At 41.7% G+C, this 25,084-nt stretch overlaps 2 protein-coding genes across 3 annotated transcripts in view; both read right to left on the bottom strand.

Annotated features, from left to right (window-relative positions):
* Window positions 1–25,084, bottom strand: part of DUSP16 (dual specificity phosphatase 16) — a 209,326-nt gene that overhangs the window by 169,425 nt on the left and 14,817 nt on the right. The window contains exon 3 of the mRNA XM_084956723.1: window positions 24,326–24,482. The gene's annotated coding sequence lies outside the window, so the exon portion shown is untranslated. The remainder of the gene's footprint in view (window positions 1–24,325; window positions 24,483–25,084) is intronic.
* GPR19 (G protein-coupled receptor 19) overlaps window positions 425–25,084 on the bottom strand; it is a 39,477-nt gene continuing 14,817 nt past the window's right edge. The window contains exons 3-5 of one of the 2 annotated variants that reach the window (XM_021092330.2): window positions 24,326–24,482; window positions 11,704–11,864; window positions 425–2,098 (exon numbers count right to left, since the gene is read on the bottom strand). In XM_021092330.2, the coding sequence (XP_020947989.1) occupies window positions 829–2,082 (1,254 nt within the window). In that variant the 5' untranslated portion in view covers window positions 2,083–2,098; window positions 11,704–11,864; window positions 24,326–24,482 and the 3' untranslated portion in view covers window positions 425–828. Of the gene's footprint in view, window positions 2,099–11,703; window positions 11,865–24,325; window positions 24,507–25,084 lie in introns of those variants that run through there. The other variant, XM_084956733.1, reaches the window with a different exon arrangement.

The following is a 25,084-nucleotide window of genomic DNA, read 5'->3' as shown; positions in this document are numbered from 1 at the left end:
CTTTGGCATTTTCTGGGCTTGCCCAGCAAGGGTACCTACTCATTTGCTTGAGTTGAACTCAGAAGGGAGGTAAACATCCTAGACACGGCCTAGATGGAACAGAGATGTGAGGAAAACACCACGGCGATTTCAAATGTTTTCAAAGAATCATCCGCTGGCAAAGGAAAATGAAAATGAGGGAGGGAGAGAGAAAAAGAGACAGAAACAGAAATTAGGCAACTCTTATTAGCTCTTTTCTCTAAGAATTCTGATTAAAATTCACTCACAGAAGACCACCCAGCAAGCTTCAGTATATTCTAATATATGGAGTGCTCTCCATTAACAGATCCAGACAGTGGTTACTTGGATGAAGGTAATGTAAAAACATATACAATATTAACACTTCCTAAGTGTTGATTAGGAGAAAAAATACAAGTCTCTGAAGTGTGTCACATAGGAGATTTCATTTGGAACAGAAGTTACAAAATTTCAGTAGGAAGGAGAAAAAGGAAACAGAATAAAGCCAGGTTTTGAATCATTAATCAAAGATCATGTACATGGTTTATACTTTTTGGACCAAATGGTAAATAAAAAGTAAGAAAGCATTCTTTCTTTTAATGTATGTAACTAACATAGTAAAGGGACTGCTGACAGACCATAAGCTCAAGGTGAAAGCTTCCTCTAAAACAAAAAGCAACTAAAATAAAATCCACAAAATCATAGTGAGTGCACTTTACAAAATAAAACATTTCTCTCAGAAAGTTGATTGAAAAAAAATGTAAGTAGCTTCTGTTTTTATAAACTTTTTAATCACAGGTGCATGACAATAATTGAAAGAATTCTGAGAAATCAGACAAAAGTATTTGGTGGATTTGAATTAATGGGCCAAGCAAGCCTTTTCTCCTTGGCTTCTCTGTCGAATGAATCATAGATGGAGTCTTTGGATATAGTTTTGGCCGTGGAAGGGATTTCAGAGATGCCAACATAGTTTTTTTTGGCCATCCTTGAACTAGTTGTGATGGTATAGGCATTGCTTCGGTAACACTTCATCGAGGACATACAGAAAGTCTCCTTCATACCCCTCCTAAAATTGGCATTATAAATTGAATACAGAGTAGGTTTAGAGGCCGAGGAACTAAAGGATATCCACGTGATAGCTGTGAAAACCAGGGAACTTTTCTTAGAGTCTTGCTCATGGGGATGCCACAGCTGGACGACATGAAAAGGCAGCCAGGAGAGCAAAAACAGTAGATTTAAGATGAGGAACATCTTGACAGTTTTCACTTTTGTCCTTGGGACGATGTTCATGGTCCTCCTCACGGTTCGGCCATCCGAGCCTATTCTCCAAATGTACTTGATGACCTTCTGGTAAAACAAGACTATGAGGACAGAGGGAATCACGAAGCTCACCAAGAAATGGATGACAGTATAGGCAGTTCCTTCCCAAGAGGAAGGGGGGAAATAGTTACAATGATGGTCCCAGTTGGAGCCATAGAAAAAGAACACAGGGGTCACAAAGGCCGCATCAAAGATCCATGAGGCTGCAATCATCTTCTTGGCCTTTTCTCTGGATACCTTGAAGCTCAGAGGGTAGACAATGGTGTAGAATCGGTCTATGCAGATGGAGAGGAGAACATAGATCTGGACGCCGGGGGTGAGATAGTGAAAATACCTCACAGCCTTGCACATGGCGCTGCCCAGTGTCCAGCGGCCAGCAGCGAACTGCAGCAGGACGAAAGGCGTGCTGGCCACACTGACCAGGAGGTCCGCACATGCCAGGGAGACCACAAAGTAGTTGGTGGTGGACTGAGTCCTCCTGCTCCGGTGGATGACCAGGCACACGAGGGAGTTTCCAAAGACAGAAAACAACCACAGGGCCCCAAAGAAAATGCTGGCTGTGGCCACTTCCCCGGGGCGCGGTCCAGGCTGCAGATCTGTCCCGTTGCCCATCCAGCCAGGCTCCCCAGACAGTGCCGCCAGGTCCCGGCTCAGCAGAGGGGCAGCCATCTCCGTGCAGCTGTGGTTTTGCAGGGGCACCAGAAGCGTGGGAACGACCAAAGGCAGCTTGTTGTTATCCATTCTGTGAGCAAAAACCATATTCATTTTTTTCCTCTTAGTTCTGGATAAGAAAAGAAGAATGAGGCCTCCTGTTAAAATGGTGTTACATGGATTGATTCCTAAGGCTAACGATCTTATTTGACGCTTAGATTGGTTGTCATTTGTCAGTGAGTAGGATGTGTGCATTGGCAGGAAAACATGACTACTCTCCAGAAAAAGCTCTGGCCCCATTTCTCTTTCTCTTTAGGACTGTTTCAGCTGATCCCAGCTCAGGCTCTCCCTGGCCTCCTCCGTCTCTTGACCCTCAGTCAAATGTGGTGGAACTCACAGCAAGCCCCCTCCTATATTGATCCTTGTTCCCTTCACACACTGGGGATCACAGAGGTGTAGAGAGCTCAAATCTGGCCTGTGGTAAGGGTGTTACCCCCAAATGAAGAACTGGAATTCCTGGAAGGATGTGAGAAGTTCCTGAATGTTGGAACACTAAAGTAACAAGGCTGCAAGGGAGAAAAAGCCGGGCAGATGGAAGCACACAGATGTCAGCTATGGAAAGAGTTAACGGGAACCTGTGAATACTGACTAGCTGGCTGCTGAAAAGGACCTTCTCCTTACTTATTGCAGAATTTCCATTACAGAAGCATCATGGAGGCACATGGAGAAACATAACACTTTTATATGAGCCAGAAGTAGTTCCTAATTTAATGACGCATACAGCCTATTTTTTTCAAAAGATGACATGCCACCTATCAGACATATTTTGATACTATTCTGTAATTGTTTCATAAAATGACTGAAGAATATACAAGATGTCCCCTAAAAAATGTAATCAGGTTACTAGAACCTTATGGCATTCAGATGAGTAAAAACAACCAACGCTAACTTTACTCAGCCTTTAATTTTTTTTTCCTACTAGTCAGCAAGGGAAAAACAAGTTATACTTTTTAATAGGGAAGAAGATTGTATCATTATGGGCCATTCAATTAAAACTGAGGTGACTCTGGGTGCAGTCAGATCATTAAGGTTTAATTTGGTCTGAATCTATTAAGCATTTGAAAGAGAAAACACAGTCACTGAATCTCTAATAACCAGAGTGATCCCACCTGGCCAGTGGCACAAGGGAGGGCACCCAGCAACAGGCTCCAGCAGGGCTTCCCACCCTCTCACTGCGCTCCTATGACTACACCTCATAAAGAAACGTTTCTGAGCTTTAGAGGTGGGATTAAAGAAGAGTTCTGTATGAGAGAAGAGTTCTCGATGACCCATTTTTCCTTGAAGGATTTTGCCATCAGTTGTAGTAGAGAGAGGGTGTTAATATATACTGTCCTCACCAAGAGCCCACATTCAACAAAAATCTAAAGTTCAAGGCCATGTACTTAAAAGCCAGTTCTGTGTTCCCTACAAGACTTTTATTGGCCATGAGGCAGGCCTACTTAACTTATCAAAAAGCAATGTAAGTTAATTAGACCCCCCTTTTTTTTTTTTTTGGTTTTTTGTCTTTTTCTAGGGCCGCACCTGGAGCATAGGGAGGTTCCCAGGCTAGGGGTCTAACGGGAGCTGTAGCCAACGGCCTAAGCCACAGCCACAGCAACACCAGATCCGAGCTGCATCTGAGACCTACACCACAGCCCACGGCAATGCCAGATCCTTAACCCACTGAGTGAGGCCAGGGATCGAACCCGCAACCTCATGGTTCCTAGTCAGATTCATTAACTGCTGAGCCAGGAAGGGAACTCCCTAATTAGACATTTTAATTACTAAAAGACCTTTAAGCAACGGCTGGCTGGATGATAGTAAATCATAAGAATAGCAATCATACTTGCTATATAAAAAATTAGGATACGCAGTCTGAAAATAGGACCTAAGATTTAAAGTTAGCATTGTCCTAGAAAATCTGGAATGCATGACTGTCATCCTTACAAAATGGAAGTAATCTTTTCACCTTCCTTTGTATAAAACCTACAAAATTCCCTCCCCAAAAATCCCCCACAAAAAAAAAAAAAAAAAAAGATTTAGAGTTTAAAAACAAAAGAGGCAAGTAGTTTTCCCAGACAGAAGTTGTTCTAAACTCTTGGAAGATGCCTATGGCCTAAATAAATAGGAGGCCATGGAGTGGGCACCTTTCCATAGTTCACACACATACTTGGAAACCTGTGAACTTCCTTGTTTCCTTCTTCTTCTCACAGCAAAACTCTGTAGATGAAACTCAAGATTGCCACTACCACCAAAGTGCTGCAGGGCCTTCTTCCATCCTTTCCTCCAGCTGCTTTACACCAATGAGGGTGTCCACCACTTTCTTTGGCCAACTCCCCCCCCACACACACACACATACACATGTGGAAGCCGAGGACCCCACTGCTTAGAAATGGGACAAGGGAGCCTGAGGATTCCTGCGTCAAAGCATCCCCAATGATGGTATGACTTTTCTGACTGTACCTAAAAGTACTGCAGCTGTTTAGCCACTCAGTAAGCAACAGACTGTTAGGTACTAGGGCAACAGAGATAAGTAAGGCCCATTAAAGGGTAAATGTATAACAAGCGTCTGCTTATTATAACTAAATTCTATAATAATTATAATTAAAAGATAAGGGCTAAGCGGTAGAAAAAAAAATAGGGACCCAATTTTTGGGAGAGGAGGACGGAAAGGAAAAGCCTTCACAAAGGAGGTGAGGTGAGCCCTAAGGACCTGGAGGATGAAGAAGTTAAAAAAACAAAAACAAAAACCAAACATTCCAAGTGAAGGAGATGGCATGTATAATAATTTGAGGGTTACCCTTCTAGGTTGACTTTTTTGGGTCCTTTTCCCCCTTGGAGACAAAGTTTTCTGCAGACTGTACCCCCCAGATTATACAGTCTCTAAATGCCCTATAATCAAACTGACCTACATTTTCCCCATGGTTACGAGAGGTTGTTTTCTGATCTGACACAGCATTCTTGGGCTGAAATGTGGTCATACAGCTGAAAGGTGGATCAGAATATTAACGGAGGCTAAAGAGCCATGGATTCCAGGTTCATAGAGCACTTTGTTGCTCCTCCCAGTTTGTTTTGCTTTAGGGCCACAGTTTGTGTAGAAACACACTGGACTCTCCCAGGAAGCTTTAAATACTGATGCCTAGGAGTTCCCGTCGTGGCGCAGTGGTTAACAAATCCGACTAGGAACCATGAGGTTGCGGGTTCGGTCCCTGCACTTGCTCAGTGGGTTAATGATCCGGCATTGCCATGAGCTGTGGTGTAGGTTGCAGACGCGGCTCAGATCCTGCGTTGCTGTGGCTGTGGTGTAGGCCAGTGGCTACAGCTCCGATTAGACCCCTAGCCTGGGAACCTCCACATGCCGTGGGAGCGGCCCAAAGAAATAGCAAAAAAGACAAAAAAAAAAAAAAAAAAAATACTGATGCCTGGGTCCAACCCTCAGGGATTCTGATTTAATTGTTCTGTTGTGCAGCCTGGGCATCAGGATACCTCAGAGTTCCCCGGGCAGCCCCAGTGTGCAACCCAGATTAACAATCACTGCTTTAGAACTGCTTCATGTTTCTGTCTTCTCCCATAAACAGTGGGGTCCTGGGAAAAGGGTGTTATTCTTTGTGCATGCTCTACAGCTTCCACTGAAGTTCTCTACATTAATGACTATTTATTGACTGTTTACTGAAGTGAATCCATAAAGACAGAAAACTGATACACAGGCCTTCTACTCTAGGTGGCTCTGCTAGGAGAATTAAACGCAGAAAATCACCATGTGTGCTCAAGGAGCTGAAACATTGGTGACCATGGAGACAGGGGAAAACAAGGCTCCTGAGAAGAGCAGAGCAGGTGAAACTGAAGTCATCCAGGTCTACTCTCATTTAAGGGAGAGTGAAGGTAGTGTAGGTGACCTGACACAGCATCCTGCACCCCCTCCCAGAAAGCATGGTCTGCCATATTGAAACTAAACTCTAGGGACCCAAAGCAAAAGTTCGGAAGGATTTCCCTTACTCCATTAATTTGGAAATAAATCCATCTTCAAGGCAATGCTTCTGAAAAACAAGGGCTGCATAATTGGTAATTACATGTGGGTCATCCACATTCAGTAATTTTAGCAGCGACAGGAAGGGTTTCTTCCCTTCTTTCCTGCTCAGGCTGTCTCTTGCCAACCAGCTCTGAGATTGCCACATGACACATTCCACTGGGTTGAGTTTTGAGGGCCCCTATTAAAATATATATATATATATAATCCAAGAGAGGAATTATTCATCTACTGGTCTCTAAGAGATGTATTTTAATATAGAGGTGGAGAAAATCGTGGATGGATTGACATGGTATAGAGCTAGGGACTGGGGGACCTCTAGAGTGACAGAACCTTGGGGGGGAATACGTCTATCACTTTATATTGTAATTTTTATTTTGAATGTTGTCTCCCATTAGGCTATGAATTCCTTAAGGATCGGGACTATGTCTTTATATTCCTGGGGTATATAGATACTAATAAAGGTTTACTGAATGAGATAGATGTGTTAATAAAAATTATCCAATACTTGAAAATAAGGTACAGAGAGCAAAGCCTATCTTTTAAATGTCAGACGAGAACATTGTTAAATAGGCTTCCTCAAGGATTATTTAATTCTCTGGAAGAATACATCTTGACTGATTTTGCTTTTTACTATATGACTAGAACCCAGACATTATATGTTAACATGCAAATTTCTGTCTAGTAGAAAAAATAACCCCCAAAGTTGTGGACTTACTGCCCTGTAGGACATTACCAGCTTTGTTTGCCCAGAATCTTGTACTCACATTATTTAAAGAAACAAACAACAACAAAATCCTAAAAATAGCTATGCATTCAAATGCTCTTGGAAGCAACCTTATTATCTCATTGGTTCCTTCAGTGATAAGTTAATAAATCTTTGATGTTATGTCATTCTATATTTGAATGAAGGTCATGATTTTGACTTTTGGAAAATCATATTTTGTTGGATGGATGAATATATGAATGACTATAAACTACTGAGAGAACCACAAAAAGAAACAGAAAGGCACAGATGATTAACTTCACAGTTGGCCAGGGGCTCTTCCTGGATAAGCATATCATTGCTAGTTAGCTTTCTTCTAGACTCAAAAAATGCTAACAGGAGTTCCCGTTGTGGCTCAAAGGTTAACGAATCTGACTAGTATCCATAAGGACACAGGTTCAATCCCTGGCCTTGCTCAGTGGGTTAAAGATCCGGTGTTGTTGTGAGCTGTGGTCTAGGTGGCAGATGCAGCTCGGATCCCGCATTGCTGTGGTATGTGCCAGCAGCTATAGCTCCGGTTTGATCTCTAGCCTGGGGACCTCTATATGCCATGAGTGTGGCCTTAAAAAGCAAATAAATAAATAAAATGCTAACAACTGATTTCTTTTTTCCTCCTGAAATTATAAAGATTCATAAATAAGTTCATAATATAGGAAGACCATTTTTATTTCTGACATTTGCCTAAAGATTTAATGGCAAACTAGAGTTTTTATAATATTGAATTTTTATGATTTAGGAAAAAACCCCACAAGTGGAAACATTTTCTATAGAATGGGAAGTATCTGCTAGGAGATACGTAGGCAGTTTACTAATAAGCAGTGAGATGATGACAGTAGTTACAACATTAATCCCACCAAGAGTTAATACTTACTCTGCGCTTACTCTGTGTGTCACGTATTTCATAAGCCCTCTGAGGTACGTAATACAATAAATCCTGTTTTACAGATGAAAAAAAACTGAAGTTCTTCCCCAAGATCACATAATTGGAAAGTGATCACCCAGAATTTCCTCATTCCAAAGCCCATGCTTTTAACCACCACTAGCACTTCAGGTCCAGAGAAGCCACAATGGGCTGAATTCAGAAGATCAAACTGGCTGAACATGGACTTCTCAATCAACATAGGAATATAAAGTTATTCCCCCACAGCTTCTTGCTACCCACAGATACATCTGTTCAATATGCTAGCTCAGAAATATGTGACATGGTGAACATTTGGGGGAAAAAAATCACTCCCACCATATACTGCTAGGCTTAGCATCAAAAGTGCAGTAGACATGCTGATCTGAAACACAGTCTTTCTTCAGACTAAAGAATGTGAGAGTATTGGAAATTCATCATGACAGATGATTAATTGTCATCTTTTAAATGAAGAATGAAAGCACAACTCAAGACTTCAGTTTGAATTGAAGTGCAGAAAAAGTTGGATCGATAGTATTACCCCAAGTAGGAAATTCTCTTTTAAATTTCAATTGCTGTAATTTAGGAAATATCCAGTTATGTCAAGGGTTTCTTGCCCTTTTTAGAGGTTTAAGTTCTTCTGCCAGCGTTCAGCAGATGTTCTGTGCGACTCGTTCTATATGTAGATGTGTTTTTTTTTTTTTTTATGTGTTTGTGGGAGAAGGTGAGCACCACGTCTTACTCCTCTGCCATCTTGATCCTTCCCCCTGAAATATGATGGTGGTAGATATTTTCCTTAAACCTTTCACTGTTACGGAAGCTTAATTTGCCTATATATAAAGTAAGAAATGCCTGGGACAGGGGTGGGCTGGGACTGGCTTGCATGGAGCTCCCCAGAGCCAGCTGTGCTTCTTCCCAACTCCAAGTTCAACGACATCATGTTGGTATCACGAACCAACCATGGTAGGAATAGTCACACCATGAAACTGACAAACACCATAAATAGGTTTTCTCCCTGCAGAGCCAGTTCTTCAAACACATGCTTCCAGAAGGGCAGGGTTTTACAGGGCAACCCATCTGGATGTCCTGAATTCACAAATGGCCAAAGAAGCCACATAGGTCTGGAGAAGTTTCCTGAGTTCCCATCTTGTTTGTGGCTCTGGTGTGGACACTGAGCTAAGAGCTTTATAGAACTATGTAAGTACCAGGTGGCCACCAGCATAACTGTGGTGGGGGAACAGGAAAACCAGAGAGAAAAGACATGTTCTCCTAATGTGCCATTGTCACATTGTCAAACATAGGGCACCCAGTTAAATACGAATTTCAGGTAAATTAATAGATACTTTTTTAGTATAAGTATGTCCCATGCAATATCCTATGCAATATTTAACTGGTGTCCTGTACTTTCATTAGCTAAATCTGATAGACCTACACCCACAACATAATGTTCTGCTAAAAAACATCTATTTTTCAGCTCACAATATAGGAATACTGCAAAGTGGTTATGTGTGCAGGCTTTGAAGCAGACAGCTGAAGTAAGAGTTCTGCCGCTGTCATGTGCTAAAAGTTGTGTGACCCACAATAACTTATCAACTCTCTTGAGCTCAATGTTCTTATCTGTAAAATGAAGAGAATTAGTTCCTATCTCATTTGATTATTATGAGTATTAAATGAGATAATATATGCATGGAAGTTAAATGAGTTATTACAAGTCAATCTGTATGATATAAGAAAAACACTCAATAAATGTTATTCTACTATAGTTTGAAAAAACACCTAGCTCGATGTCGGGTACATAACAAGAGCTGGAAAAAAAAATCAGCATTCATACTACTGTTGAGCCCATAAAAGTCTTCTAAGCCACATGACAGGCAAATTTTAGTAACCACATCACACACTAAAGTGATAATACTAACATTAGTCACATAATTTAGCTTTGTTAAGGGTGAATGACTTTTGTGAAGGGGTCAAGGTATCTAATCATCATTTACAACATTGTCTTAAAGAGAAAAGTCATTGGGGTCAAATAAATAAACATAACCTTTCTCCAAGTTGGGGATAATTTTTAGTGCCATATTAGCCAGATTAAATCTTTTTATCCTAAATCAAAAGATGCAATATAACTGGATTAACTATGTCTTTCTCAAAACCATATAGAATCCATCCTTCTTAAATTATTTCCTTTAGATAATTCTGAATAATTGCAAAAGAACCTCATACCTCCAGTGAAAATCAAGGTTCTTCTCCACCATCTGAGTTTCCTAGCATCATGACTTATAAGCTTGGAATATTCTCTCATGCCCTTTTCCCTTTCCTCCTGTTATATAATGTATATAAATATTCCTCTATAATATTTCCAGGTCTATTCTTTTCAATCTGTTTCCCAACTGGGAATCAAGCAGTTTCCTGATATCAGACCTGGCACTTTTCTTTTTGTTTGAATACTGGCTATGCTTTCAAGGAGAGCATGATTTTTTTGAATAGGGAAAGATTTTCAAAACAGCCTCTTCTAACATCACAAAATAGCTCATAACAACATTTCTGGGTGAGAAATTCTAGATATCTAGATGTACAGAACTATTCCTATTCTACCACCTTTACCTTTATGTGTTCTTCACATGAATTCTAAAATATCAGAAATAAGCAGAGTAGAATCCTTGGTGTGATTTCCAGAAACAAGGAAGGCTTCTATCCACCCCCTGCTTCTCTCACCATTAGACCATGATTCCTTTAAAGCCAAAGTCCCATTTTAGTGTATGTACTGCCCAGGTGAGCATCAAAGTCCCATTTAAAATGTAAATGCTTATTAGAGAATAAATATTTTTGTATATAATCAGTAGAACAGTGATCCCTGGGACCCCTTCTGTCTCTGAGACCTATGATCTTAGTGAAAATGGAAACAGAAGAGACGCCAAAAGCAAACTCCTTAAGGACCATCAGGATATGAGAGAATGAAGATGGAGCGTCACTGTGGGAAGGTGGGGTGGAGGGTGAAGGGCTGGAGGTGAAGAAGATAAACCTCCTAGACAGTTTTATGCAGGGATGGCCAGCGCCGGAGTAGATACCCAAAGCAAAGGAATATAACAGAAAGGAGCTGGAGCTTCACCCCACAGAAGGTTATGTGACCATGAGCTACAATTCTCCCCAGTTCTTTGCAAACCAAGCTGCAGCAGAAAATGTTAGGTCATATTGGCTCCTCTCTGGGGATATGTTATAAAGGACACTATCCAGTATTTCACACCCCAGATGCCACTTAGGATTCTGTGTAGGAGGGTTTAATAATGCTGAACTTCCCTGTCTCTCTAGTGTTCTTACAAAGTACATAGTCAGATAAGATGGAAAAGAAAAAGAAAAATCAAGAAACTTCACCTCAAGAAATGACTAATTTGGAGTTCCGTCATGGCTCAGTGGTTAACCAACTCAACTAGTATCCATCAGGACATGGGTTTGATCCCTGGCCTTGCTCAGTGGGTTAAGTATCCGTCATTGTCGTGAGCTGTGGTGTAGGTCGCAGACAGGGCTTGGATCTGGCATTGCTGTGGCTGTGGTGTAGGCGGGCAGCTGTAGCTCCAATTTGACCCCTAGCCTGAGAATCTCCATATGCCATGGATGTGGCCCTAAAAAGACAAAAAAAAAAAAAAAAAAAAGACTAATTTGTTATCATGTTATATGCAAAGTTATCCTTAATCACACATTTATCCAGTATTTTTTATCTAGTATGAGCCAGGATTGTGATAACTGCTAGAGATTCAGACAATAACTGGAGTTCTCTTATAGCACAGCAGGTTAAGGATATACCATTATCACTGCAGCAGCTCAAATCGCTGCTGTGCACAGATTTGATCCCTGGCCCAGGAACTTCCACATGCTGTGGGTGTGGCCAAAAAAAAAGTTAACTAGACAAAGTCTCTGCTTTTATGGAGCTTTCCTCTAGTGGGAGAAACAATATTACACAGCTAAACAAAAATTATTAGGAGCTCCCATTGTGGCTCAGTGGTAACGAACCTGAGTAGTATCCATGAGGACAAAGGTTTGATCCCTGGCCTTGCTCAGTGGGTTGGCGATCTGGTGTTGCTGGGAGCTGTGGTGTAGGTCGCAGACGCAGCTCAGATCCCAAGTTGCTATGGCTATGGTGTAGGCCAGAAGCTGCAGCTCCGATTTGATCCCTAGTCCGGCAAAAAAAAAAAAAAAAAAAAAAGGAAAAGAAAAGAAAAAAATTTTGGAGACAGAGCCAATAAGATTTGCTGAGGTGTGATGGGATTAAGGGATGGGGATGGCTCCTAGGTTTGAGGGTCTGAGATGCAGAAAGAAAAAGTTTGAGGAGCTAGAAATCAACAATTCTATTTTGGATGAGTTCAATTCCTATTAGATATCCAAGGAGAGCGACCCAGTTGGCAGTTGGATATATACATTTGGAGAAACATCCCTTCAGATTCTTTGATTCTTTGTCCATTTTCTTTTTTCTTTCTTTCTTTCTTTCTTTCTTTCTTTCTTTCTTTCTTTCTTTCTTTCTTTCTTCTTTCCTTCCTTTCTTTCTTTTCTTTCTTTTTCTTCCTTCCTTTCCTTTTCCTACTCCCTTTCTTCCTTCCTTTATCTTTTTAGGGCCACATATGGAAGTTCCCAAGCTAGGGGTCAAATTGGTGCTACGGCTGCTGGCCTATACCCCAGCCACAGCAACGCTAGATCTGAGCCAGGTCTATGACCTATACCGCAGCTCACAGCAACACCAGATCCTTAACCCACTGAGTGAGGCCAGGGATAGAACCCACGTCCTCAGGGATTCTAATTGTGTTCGTTACTGCTGAACCACAATGGGAACTCCCATCTTTGCCCATTTTCAATCATTCATTGTCCCATAAATATATTTTAAGATCATACTACGTGCCAAAACATTCTGTGCTAAAAACTGGATATACAATGGCAAACAAAACTGTGTCCCTACCTGCACAATGATGAGAGTCTAATTAGCTGTGGAGGAGTGGAGAGGAGAGTAAGAAGCAAGCATAAATAGACAGTAAGCTCTAATGAGTCCTACAAAAGAAAAGAGCAGGCTGTTATAAGAGAGCTTGGCAGGAGGCCCCTCTCTGGGGCTTGGGGGGCTGGGGAAGCCATGGACGCAGCAGCAGCAGGGACAGAGAAGCATAGGGTCATCAATGATAGACTCATTGAGACTCCTGCTGCAGATAATGACAGGATAAGGAAATCTGGTCATCAAAGTGCCTGGATTCCCAAACTCCTTCCAGAGCCTGAACAATGTTGCAGGCTCCTTGAGGCCTGGCGTTAGGACTGCTCTTGTGATAGGTTATTGTCCTTAAGGTGACTTGGAATCCTTTATAGTCAAAAGAACCTATCCGTGGGGGCAGGGAAGAGACAAAAAGGAGTAGGTGGGGCCCAAAGGGACAAAGGTCCTCTGGGAACTTCCTTTCATTCTGGCACCCCAGGCTGGTTCCTCTTTTCTCCCTTCAGACTCCTCACCTTGTGCCCATTGGGTCATTTAAGCTGGGAGCAAAGAACGCTTTCTTTCTGCTTAGTGGAGAAAGAAAGGTCTGACTCACTCCCCTGCAGATCACTGCTCTGCTGCCATTGCAGCTGGAAGACTCCACAGCCTGGTACAATCAGGATACACGGCTGACATACTGATGTGCCTGCACTGTGCTCCCTGCTGGGATTTTTGCCCTATATCCTTCTGAGAATGAATCCAGACCCTCAGTGCTGCCTTGTCTTAGAGGATAGCTGCCTCACTGAGCCTGAGACAAACCTGTTGCCTTGGCTTTTGTTTCCTGGAAGCTGGGTTCTCTGAGGGGATTTCTGTAGAGAGGAGGAGGGAGAAACAAGGACCTCTGAACCAGGAATGCAGCTGTGCCCCCTGGAACCATGTAAAGGGTAGTACTGGATGAGCACAAGGGATCTTTGAAGGATGATGAAAATGTTCTGAAATTGATTATGTGATGGTTGTACAACTCTGTAAACGTACCAAATGTCACTGAGTAGTACCCTTAAAATGAGTCTGTTACAGTATGTAAATAAAGCACTTTAAAAAAAAAAAAAAAAAAAAAAGGTAGTCCTGGGACCCTTGCCTAACTTCCTCACTGTGCTACAGGGAAGGGACAGGTGGTGATGGAGGCAGGCAGCTAGGGAGGTGGGTCCAAGGAATAGAGCTCCCCAGCTAGAAGAGAGGACAATGATGGAGGGGGGGAGCTTAAGCAACAGCTCCACCAGCCTTCAAGGACACACACGAGCTCAGACCATAACTACATCTCTGCTATAATCAGAGGGGATCCAAGTCTAAAGGGACCAGCCCATACACTTCACTGTGTGTTAAGAGCCCAAGGACCTAGGAAAAGGAAGAAGACAGTCCCAGAAATGTTTGTCACTGACATTTCCATTATCCTAGTACAACAGAGCCTTGCCACTATTTAAAAGAAACAGCGTGTGTAGAAGGCAGAACAACCCCCCAAAGTGTCCAATTCCTGTAACCTGGTAATATGTTGTGTTATATAGCCAAAGGGGACTCTGCAGATATAACTAAAGTTATAGAACTTAAAATGAAAAGATTATCCTGGATTATCCAGGTGGGCCCAAACTAATAAGCCCTTATAAAGACGGAACTTTCTTGGCTGATGGCAGAGAGATGTGACAGAAGAGAGAAAGAGAGATTCCAAGCATGAGAAGGAATCGGCAGGCTGTGGCTGGCTCAGATGTAGGGCTACAATGCAAGAACCAGGGAGAGGGCTCTGGAAGTTACAGATGGCCCCAAGCTGAGAGCCCTCAAGGAAACGTGATGTTGGGAGTTCCCATCGTGGCTCAGTGGTTAACGAATCTGACTAGGAACCATGAGGTGACGGGTGCGATCCCTGGCCTTGCTCAGTGGGTTAAGGATCCGGCGTTGCCCTGAGCTGTGGTGTAGGTTGCAGATGCGGCTCGGATCCTGCGTTGCTATGGCTCTGATTTAGGCCGGAAGCTACAGCTCCGATTCGACCCCTTGCCTGGGAATCTCCATATGCCACAGGAGCAGCCCTAGAAAAGGCAAAAAGACAAAAAAAAATAAATAAATAGAAAGCTCACTAGAAAAAAATGTTTAAAAAAAAAAAAAAAAAAAAAAAAGGAAATGTGATGTTGGTCCTACTAGCACAAGGCACTGGATTCTGCCTACCACCGCAATGATCTTGGAAGGGAATCATCCCTGGAGCCTCTAAAAAGGAGCACAGTTGGCCAACACCTGGAATTCAGCCATGTGAGACTAAGCAGAGAAACTGGCCAGGCCCATCCAAACTTCTGACCTGCAGAACTGTGATGTCATAAACAGCTGTTCTCTTAAGCCACTAAATTTGTGTTAATTTGTGACAGCAGCAATAGAGACTAATCAACATAGCATTTGTTACATAATGGAATGGGAAAAATAAAACTCATACCAGCCACTCTATCACCTTCCACTACCCCACTGGCATCTAGAACATTAGCAAGCCACAGAAGCTTAAAAAACATAGTACTTTCTACTTTACCTTAAATGCTAGACTGGAGGCTGAGAACCCTTAGTTCTGATTAGAAGCACTGAACAGTAAATCAAGAGACTGAAGCCTTATTTTTACACCAGTTTCCCTGAACCTCCGTTTCCATGTCTACAATATGAATGAGCTGGCCTAGAGGATTTCTAAGGTCATTTTTGCTCCATGAACTAAAACTGATAGGCAGACATTGTGACAAGCAATACGCATTCATTTAAGTTGTAAGCCACCCCTTTCACGTGGTGGAGAGCTCATTCTGAGAGATTCTGATGGAAGTAGAGGGAAGCTGTTTGGGGTTGCTGGGGCCCAGCTCTGTGAGCCTTCACTGTCCAAGGTCAGTATTCTGGGTCTCTGAAGGAGAGAAGAATGGTACCTCAGGCCAGCCAAGTCATCCTCAATAACTACCCTGGATGTGCCAACAATCTCTTACTAAAGATTCCTTGCAAGAAGTGGTCTAGTCCTACCCAATATTTGATCATCTATGTGGGGAAAGAATCTGAAAGAGAATAGATATGTGTACATGTATAAATGAACCACTTTGTTGTACAGCAGAAATGATCACAACATTGTAAACCAACTATACCTCAATAAAACTTTAAAAAATAGGGGAAAAAAATAAGTAGTAGTCTGGTCTAAGACGAATTGCCACTTGTCTTGGCTTCCCATCCGATCTAACACCAAACTTCTCAGAGGGGTGAAACACTTGCTAAAACCCGGGACTGTCCTCAACCAATGTTCTGAACCTCTCTCCCAGCACAGGATCTTTCAAATGCTGAAGAAAACAGTTTGGCCACAGAATCGTCACCTCACCAAACTCAATTTCATTTATTACAACAAACATTTTTTTGAATAGCTACTGTGTGTTCTTTGAGTTCAAGCAGAGGCAAAGAGTTGTTTGGGAGGTAAAGGTTTGGTTTCATTTCCAATCTCTGATTTTAGTATCAACATCTCTAGTAGTGCAACTGAAACAGGAAAGAGGTGGAGAGGCAAAGACCAGACTCGTTACACTCAAAGCAAAGAGCTGTACAGCAGACACTATTTATAGCTATTTGAAAAGGTGAAGGATTCATTAAGACCTGAGGATAAGCACTAAACAGAGTTACCCAAAACTTGCATTTTTCAGAAGCATTTACATTCTATCTCACAAAAGTTCACATCAACACTCTGGGTAAATTTTGATCTGCGGCACTTTCAATCAGAGTTTTTCAAGAAAGCAAACTTCAAGTTCATGGAGCAGCAGTTATATTTGAATTTGCATTAACATGTAATTTTTATGGACAAATTATCCAACTATATATGTGGTCAGATTTGATTGAAAATATGGTTGAAGGTACATTTGCATGTTTTAGATGATTAATATATAATTTAGTGCCATATATTTTTAGACATTTTATAAGTTAAAATGCTACTGCTATCATGTCTCAGTGCTTGTTATTTTAATCCTCTCTGCATATCAGCAATGACTGACCCAAATCACCTATGCCAGTAACTTTCAAATTTTTCCTCAGAAGCAGATGTGACAAATGTGTTTATACACATGACACACCCCTACAGACACACCCAGAACGGTGTGCAATTTGAGGAGCTCAGCCTATAATCTTCAACCTAAGAAATCATGTTGAAAAGACAGTAATTATGTACATATCCTTACATTTATTTTAGTTAATTTTTAAAAAATGAATCACTGGCTAACTTTGGTACTTTATTAGCAAGAAATTATTTGCAACAGACATCCTTTGTTTGACGCTTTGGTTGATAAGCACTGCCCTGCTTTCCATAAGTGTACACCTGAGGTCTGAATTGAAGGCTAAGGGTACCTGACACATAGAACCAGGGAAAAGGTAGTAAGAGAGAGAAACATGGCTATTCTCCACACCAGGCAATGGTGGGATATGACAAACCTATTATTAGACTTTTATTACTATTAATTCTATTACTAGACAAACCTATTATTAGACTTGTAAAGTCTACTAATGAACATTTCTCTGGAAATAACGAATTTCCTACCCATGCTCTTTAAAGCCAGTGATGTCCCAGGAAGGTTTCATAGCTTGCATTCAAATTCAGAGGTGTACCTCCTTCTTTAGATGTATAAAATAACTCTTAAGCACAATTTATTATTATTACTATTATTTTAGAGCCACACTTTCAGCATATGGAGCTTCCTAGGCTAGAGGTGGAATCGGAGCTACAGCTGCCAGCCTACACCACAGCTACAGCAACGTGGGATCCAAGGTGCATCTGCAACCTACACCACAGCTCACGGCAATACTGGATCCTTAACCCATTAAGCAAGGCCAGGGACTGAACCTGCATTTTCACGGATACTAGTTGGATTCATTACTGCTGAGCCACAACGGGAACTCCTTAAGCACAATTTAAATATGAAGAAGCTACATGTATTATCTCAACCATAAAAGGTGGTTGAGAGCACAAGCTCTTAGAGCAGTGGTTCAGAGGTCATTTTGTCTCCCACGGGATATCTGGCAAAACTGGGAGACAATCTTGGTTGTCACACCTAGGGGAGGAAAGTGTTAACATCTAGAAGGTAGAAGGCAGGGATGCTGCTAAACATTCAGAAATAAAGGGGATAGCCTCCCAGCCCCAACAGAGAATTATCTGATTCAAGATACGAATAATGTTGAGGTTGAGAACCCTGCTCTCAAGCCAACCTGCCTGGGTTTTAAATCACTTATTACCTGAATAAGTGATTTAACATCTTTGTGCTTATTGGGTGTCTTTACCAGTAAATTAGGATAATAATGGTACCCACCTTATTGATTCCTCATGAGAATAAAATAAATGACACAAGAAAAATGAACAATGTCTGGAACAAAGCAAATGCTTAACAAATGTTTACCTTTGTTACCATTACATACACTGAAAAAGACAAAGAAATACAACAAAATTTTAATGTAAGTTGTTTCTAGGTGGCTAGATGACTGATTTTTATTTTCATTATACTTTTATACATCTTTGTATTTTCCAAATTTTTAGAACCATATTTGTATTAATCTAATATCATTTGTATTAACCTAATACCATTTATATATTTTTTGGGGGGGGCACAACTGCGGCATATAGATGTTCCCAGGCTAGGGGTCGAATTGGAGCTGCAGCTGCTGGCCTACACCACAGCCACAGCAACACTGGATCTGAGCTGCATCTGTGACCTACACCGCAGCTCATGGCAAAGCCAGATCCTTAACCCACTGAGGGAGGACAAGGATGGAACCCACATCCTCATGGATACTGGTTGGGTTCTTAACCTGTTAAGCCACAATGGGAACTCCAAAAAACATATTTTTTAAAAGACTGTGGGGTAAAGAACTTTACTTGTTATGTAGTTGAAAGAGCACAAAATCAGAAAGATGTGGATTCAGATCCTGGCTTTATTTGCTATGTGTGACTTCAGGCAGATTAGTTATTCTGTACTTCCATTTCCTGATCAGAAATTGGGGCTAATAATGCACAATGGAGTGCCTTGGAAAGTATGCTGAATGAAAGGCTCCAGGAGATGACTGCTTTCAAAGTTTGGCCCAGGAAAAATGACTCTACAAACATGGTAATACATTCATGATAGTAACTCCCTTTTTGCTTTTTAAACTGTCTTTGCCTCGGTTCGTACAGGAGAAATTGCCTCCACACACTGGTCCTTCTCTCCATTCCTTCCACCTCCTTACATGTATATCCTAGGAAAGGATCTGATAATGAACTTGGCAGGCAGGGCTACAAGCAGCCAGAAGTCACTGTGAGTGAAAGGCAGGACCCAGGCATCACCTATGCTCACTGTATCCTCTTATTTCCTCTTTCATTCCTAGTCTCCAAGCTGAAAGCATTCTTGGAAAGGCCTCTCCCCCAGAGCACCCTCTCCACTTTCTCTCTGTTCCACCTTCTCCTGTTCAGCTCATTGAGAAGACTGCCCACTTTCAGATTGAAGAGGAATGAGTAGGAAGTCCAGCAAGCCTTCCAGATCTAAGCCTCTTGTGTGCAGTAGCCCTGCTCACCTGAGAAGGCCAGCAAGTGTGTAGGGGGCAGGGCTGTTCTTTTCCACAACTCACTCAGCATGTCACACTGGAGCTCAGAAGGATGAGTGGATAGGACTGAAAGGCCCTCATCTTATCCACAAACCCCACTCTTCTGCTCCTTAATACATAATCAGATGGAAAAAGAACAGGGTATGTTTGTGATATTATCAAGATGGGGATTGTTTTAAGCCTAGTTAGCCTGCTAAACTTAAATCCAAATTCTAGGAGTTCCTGTCGTGGCTCAGTGGTTAGTGAATCCGACTAGGAACCATGAGGTTGCGGGTTTGATCCCTGGCCTCGCTCAGTGGGTTAAGGATCCGGCGTTGCCGTGAGCTGTGGTATAGGTTGCAGACGCACCTCAGATCCCACGTTGCTGTGGCTGTGGTACAGGCTGGCAGCTGTACCTCCGATTCCACCTCTGGACTTGGAACCTCCATATGCCGTGGGACTGGCCCTAGAAAAGGCAAAATGACCAAAAAAAAAAAAAAAAAAAATTCAAATTCTACACAACCTTTCAAGATGTCCTGAGACAACTGAGCACTCAGTCCTAACTGCCACTGGCTAGAAAGGCCTGGCTCAACCCACTCTGACTCAGAAATCATGTGGTGGTCCACAGAGGAGTCCTGTAGTACTGTGGGCCCCTGGTGCAGTGTTCTAGGGACTGGGAGGCACAGCTAATTAGGAGAGGACTGCCTGGGGCGGGAAAGGACCTTCTTAAGACATTCACTCTCAACCCCAGGTGAATTATTTCAATGTTGGGAGATGGTGCCAGGCAAACCATCAGAGGAAAATGAAACTGCTGGCAGTGTTTCCATCTAGATGTAAATAAAAATAAAATGTCAGGGGTATTGGTAATCCCCAGGAAAGAATGTATAGATCCTTCTTGAACTTTAGTTTGGCACTGCTCCAGGAACAGTCTGACTAGCATATATAAATTTCAGGCATAATTTTTTTTTTTTTTTCTTTTTAGGGCTGCACGTGTGGCATATGGAAGTTCCCGGACTAGGGGTCAAATCGGAGCTGTAGTTGCTGGCCTACACCACAGCCGCAGCAACACTGGATCTAAGCTGCATCTGCAACCTATGCTGCAGCTTGTGGCAATGCCAGATCCTTAACCCACTGAGCAAGGCCAGAAATCAAACCTCATGGATACTAGTTGGGTTCTTAACCCACTGAGCCATGACGGGAACACCAAATTTCTGACATAATTTTGACTGTTGCCAGGTTCTCTTCCACAATGCTTTTACCTCACCAGCCTTTCCATAAACACAGGCAAACAAAACAGGCATGGCCCCCACATCGGCGGCATATGGAGGCTCCCAGGCTAGAAGTCGAATTGGAGCTGCAGCTGCTGGCCTACACCACAGCCATACCAGATCTGAGCTGTGTCTGCAAACTACACCACACCTCATGGCAATGCCGAATCCTTAACCTACTCAGCGAGGCCAGGGATCAAACCTGCGTCCTCACAGATACTAGTCACTTTTGTTTCAGCTGAGCCATGAACTCCCATTTGCAAGTATATATTGAGATCAAATGATAAACAGGTGTGGTGCTAAGTGCTAGAAACCCAGAAATGGGAGGAGATGGTCCCTTTTCTCCAGAAGCTGACTCTGGATGACTACAACAGTGTTAAGTATACTTGTCTCATTGAAATGCAGATTTCAGCAGAGATTTAAGGCTTAATCTAAGAACCAAAGTTCAGTACTGTAGAAGACATCTTCCTCTCAAAGCATTCTTCAAAGAAAGCCCTAAACATCTCATTTAATGAGGAATTTCACAGATTTTAGATTCCTACCCCTTTTCTTCCTCTTTATATCTTTGACCTAGTAACTTCTTTAAGTTTTCCCACAGCATATAAGAATGAGATCAGTCATTTTTTCTTGTCAAAGACCAAAGGAAAACTACATAGACCAAAAGGAGCTAACCCTTAAATCTCAGAAATTTCCAGAAGTTAAAAAAAAAAATCCTCTTTTCCCTTAAAAACCTAAAATAATTTGCAAAGAGAGACCTATTACCTATTTTAAAGTATGAAAATATTATTTTAAAGTAATAAATCTGGGAGTTCCCATCGTGGTGCAGCGGAAACAAACCCAACTAGGAACCATGAGGTTGTGGATTTGATCCCTGGCCTTGCTCAGTGGGTTAAGGACCTGACATTGCCATGAGTTGTGGTGTAGGTCACAGATTTGGCTTGGATCTGGTGTTGCTGTGGCTGTGGTGTAGGCTGGCAGCTGTAGCTCTAATTCTGCCCCTAGCCTGGGAACCTCCATATGCCTCGGGTGAGCCCCTGAAAAGCAAAATAAATAAGTAAATAAAGTAATAAATCTGGTCACTTTGATAACATAGTTTATGTTTATAATTTTAGAAGTTTTTAATCTACTTTATTTTGAAAACTAGGTAAGTACAATTAAAAATAATATGGCTAGGAGTTCCCATCGTGGCTCAGTGGTTAACGAATCCAACTAGGAACCATGAGGTTGCAGGTTCGATCCCTGGCCTTGCTCAGTGGGTTAAGGATCTGGCGTTGCCCTGAGCTGTGGTGTAGGTTGCAGACGCAGCTCGGATCCTGCGTTGCTATGGCTCTGGAGTAGGCCAGCAGCTACAGCTCCGATTCGACCCCTAGCCTGGGAACCTCCATATGCCACGGGAGTGGCCCTAGAAAAGGCAAAAAAGACCAAAAAAAAAAAAAAAATAATAATAATAATATGGCTAGAAATGCTGGTGGGAGGATAAATTAGAAGTTTGAGATTAATATAGACATATTACTATATATACAATAATCAATAAAAACCTACTATATAACACAAGGAACTCTACTCCATATTCTATAATAACCTACGTGATAAAAGAATCTGAAAAAGAATGGATATATGTACATGTGTAACTGAATCACTTTGTTGTACACCTAAAACTAACATAACATTGCAAATCAACCATACACCAATATGAAATAAAAATAAATTTAAAAAGAATAATATAAAATACAAAAAAAAAAAAAGAAAGAAAGAAAAAGAAAGAGAAATGCTGGAAAGAGTGTGGAGGAAAGGGAACCCTCCTACACTGTTGGTAGGAAGTAAGTTGGTGCAACCACTAAGGAAAATAGTAGGGAGGTTCTGCAAAAAAACTAAAAATACAGTTGTCATATGATCCACAATTCTACTCCTAGGCATACATCCAGACAAAACTATAATTCAAAAAGATACATGCACCCCTATGTTCATAGCAGCACATCCACAATAGTCAAGACATGGAAGCAACCTAAATGTGCATCAGCAGATGAATGGATAAAGAACATATGGTACATATACACAATGAAATACTACTCAGCCATGAAAAAGAATGAAATAATGCCATTTGCAGCAACATGGATGGACCTAGAGATTATCATACTAAGTGAGATAAGTCATAAAGAGAAAGATAAACACCTTATGATATTACTTATATGTGGGCTCTAAAATACAACACAAATGAACTTATCTACAAAACAGAAACAAACTCATAGACATAGGGAACAGATGTGGTTGCCAAGAGGGAGGTGATGGGGGAGGGATGGATTGGGAATAGCAGATAGACCCTATTATATACAGAACAGATAAACAACAAGGTCCTAGAGTATAGCACAGAGAATTATATTCAATTCCTGTAATAAACCATAATGGAAAAGAATATATATATATAATTGAGCCACTTTGATATGCAGCAGAAATTAACATTGTACAACATTGTAAATCAACTATATTTCAATTTTCAAAAAAAGATAATATGGTTAGGCTGGTCTTGTTACTAGGTCCTGAGGATGGAAGAATGTTTCTAGGTTTCATCTTAAAAAAAGATCAACCATGATGTAATTCTGGATTTCTTTCTTTTCTTTTAGGTATCATTTGGTCACCATAGCAACACAGTGTTGTACTACCAGATATCTATACAGCACAAGGGGAAGAGAAGAACAGGCAATTACTTACTGGGTTATCTGAGAGTACAAAATGTGACTACTGGGATAATTCAAGATTAAATATAGATTTCACTGGGGATCTGTTTTAGCCAGGCAAGCTGATTCAATGTGCTGGTAGCTCAGCTGAACACAATTTGTAGCCAAATTGACTGTTGACATCATTTGAAATAATAAGAGCAAGGAAGCATCATAGTTCAGTGATTAAGATCGTCGTGGACTCGGGGGTCAAGCTTCTTGGGTCCAGATTGGGTTTCTACTATTTGCTAGCTGTGTGACCTTGGGAAAGCTCCCAAACTTCTCCATACCTTAGTTTCTTATCTCCAAAATGTGAGTACTAATAATAACTCCCTCAGAAGGTTATTATAAGGATTAAGTGATTCTTTGTGCTTAGAATGATGCCTTGCACATTAGCAAGCACTTTATAAGTATTTGTGAATAAAGATAAAATAAAATGTAAATTTGCTAGTCCCTCTCTTTTTACTGAATAGAAATGGTCAAAGACACCAAGATTTGAGTGCATGGTAAATTTTTTTAGCCTATAACTTTGGGAGATTCCTTTGAGAACTTCCTCGGAGCCTTCTTGGTAGCTATTCTATAGGCTGTGGAATTCAGTGGCAATCTAATGTCCCTAAATGGAAGCTAGAAACAATCACAGGCATTCCTGGTATCAGGAACATCAGAAGGAAGATGATCACACAGCACAAAGAAACAGCATGCCTGCCCACTCAGACTCCCTAAGCCACTGCCAATAACCTCTGGGAATATGGGCTCAGAATAAGCAGCCAAAAAAGGAGGAAACAGGATTTTACTGTAGTGACAATGAAATCTGGTTGGTTTCAGTAATATTAATTTTTTTCTTTCCAGGATTCAAAGGAAAAAAAACCTTTTCATCAATGAGTGCTTTGTTTTATTAATTATCACTACGCACCATTTCCACCTCATTTTCTTCAACAGGCAGTTGCTGTAGTAAATTATTCATTTTCCAGAACTACCAAGTCATCTTTCTGGACCTGTGACAAATCTAAAGCCCCTAACCAGCATCTAAGCCAGGATAAAAATCACATTACCTGGAAAATAAAAGGTATTATGTCCTCTGAGCCAAATTTTAGCCAGAACATCACAGGATCTCTAACACATACCTTCATCTGGACTTGATTTCAGAGAGGGTCTCCCTGGGTCTTCTTGGTCAGGAACAGCCCTTGCAGAGGAGTTTGGAGAATGCCATAAACCACCAGGAAAGCTTGGGAACACATTCATATCTGTCCTCTGCTTTCTCCTTGGCTCAGAGCCTGCTTGCTGGTAGGAAGACAAGATGACGCTGAGCAGGGTTGACTGTTAAACCATCTTCCCGCCCCCAGCCCCACTCTCCTGGTGCCCCTCCCTCCTCCTCTTCAAGGCTCTGGAATGTGTCACATGGGAAATGGATCATGTGGCTAAAGGGGAAAATGTGGCCAGCTTTTCTCTCCCTTCCCCCACTTTTCCTTTCAGGAGCACAACAGCAGAAATCCATGACCTGATTGGCTCCGATCAAAGATCTCCATATGAAAAGGGAAAGATTCAACCATCCAAACCCGCAGCCTTCTCCACTTTCTTTTTCTGTTTTTATTTTTTATCTGAACATTTTATCCTGGGCATTCAAAAGTGCCTGGAAGGGAAGGGAAGGATGCTTTCGCCCCAAGCCCTCTCCTTCTTACTGTCAGAACCCTAACATGGCAAGGTGTTCCCTAACCTCCCTCCGGAGCCTGCTTGGCACATCTGAGACAACAAGCGTTCAGCACCACGGACAGCATTACACCCACTTCAGGGCTCATGAAAGCCATTTATCTATTTCACTCTCAGGTAAATAAAAATATTTTTAAAAACGTTTCCCTGAGGTCTTGCGTCTAAATATACATCAG

The sequence above is a fragment of the Sus scrofa genome, chromosome 5, assembly GCF_054392235.1.
Source record: "Sus scrofa isolate SSC_HxYL_T2T_F1_AM1 chromosome 5, Sscrofa_HxYL_maternal_Yorkshire_Landrace_v2.0, whole genome shotgun sequence".
In the NCBI taxonomy this organism is placed as follows: Eukaryota; Metazoa; Chordata; class Mammalia; order Artiodactyla; family Suidae; genus Sus; species Sus scrofa.
The sequence above is the reverse complement of the archived record's forward strand: the minus strand, read 5'-3'. Positions and strand labels throughout refer to the sequence as shown.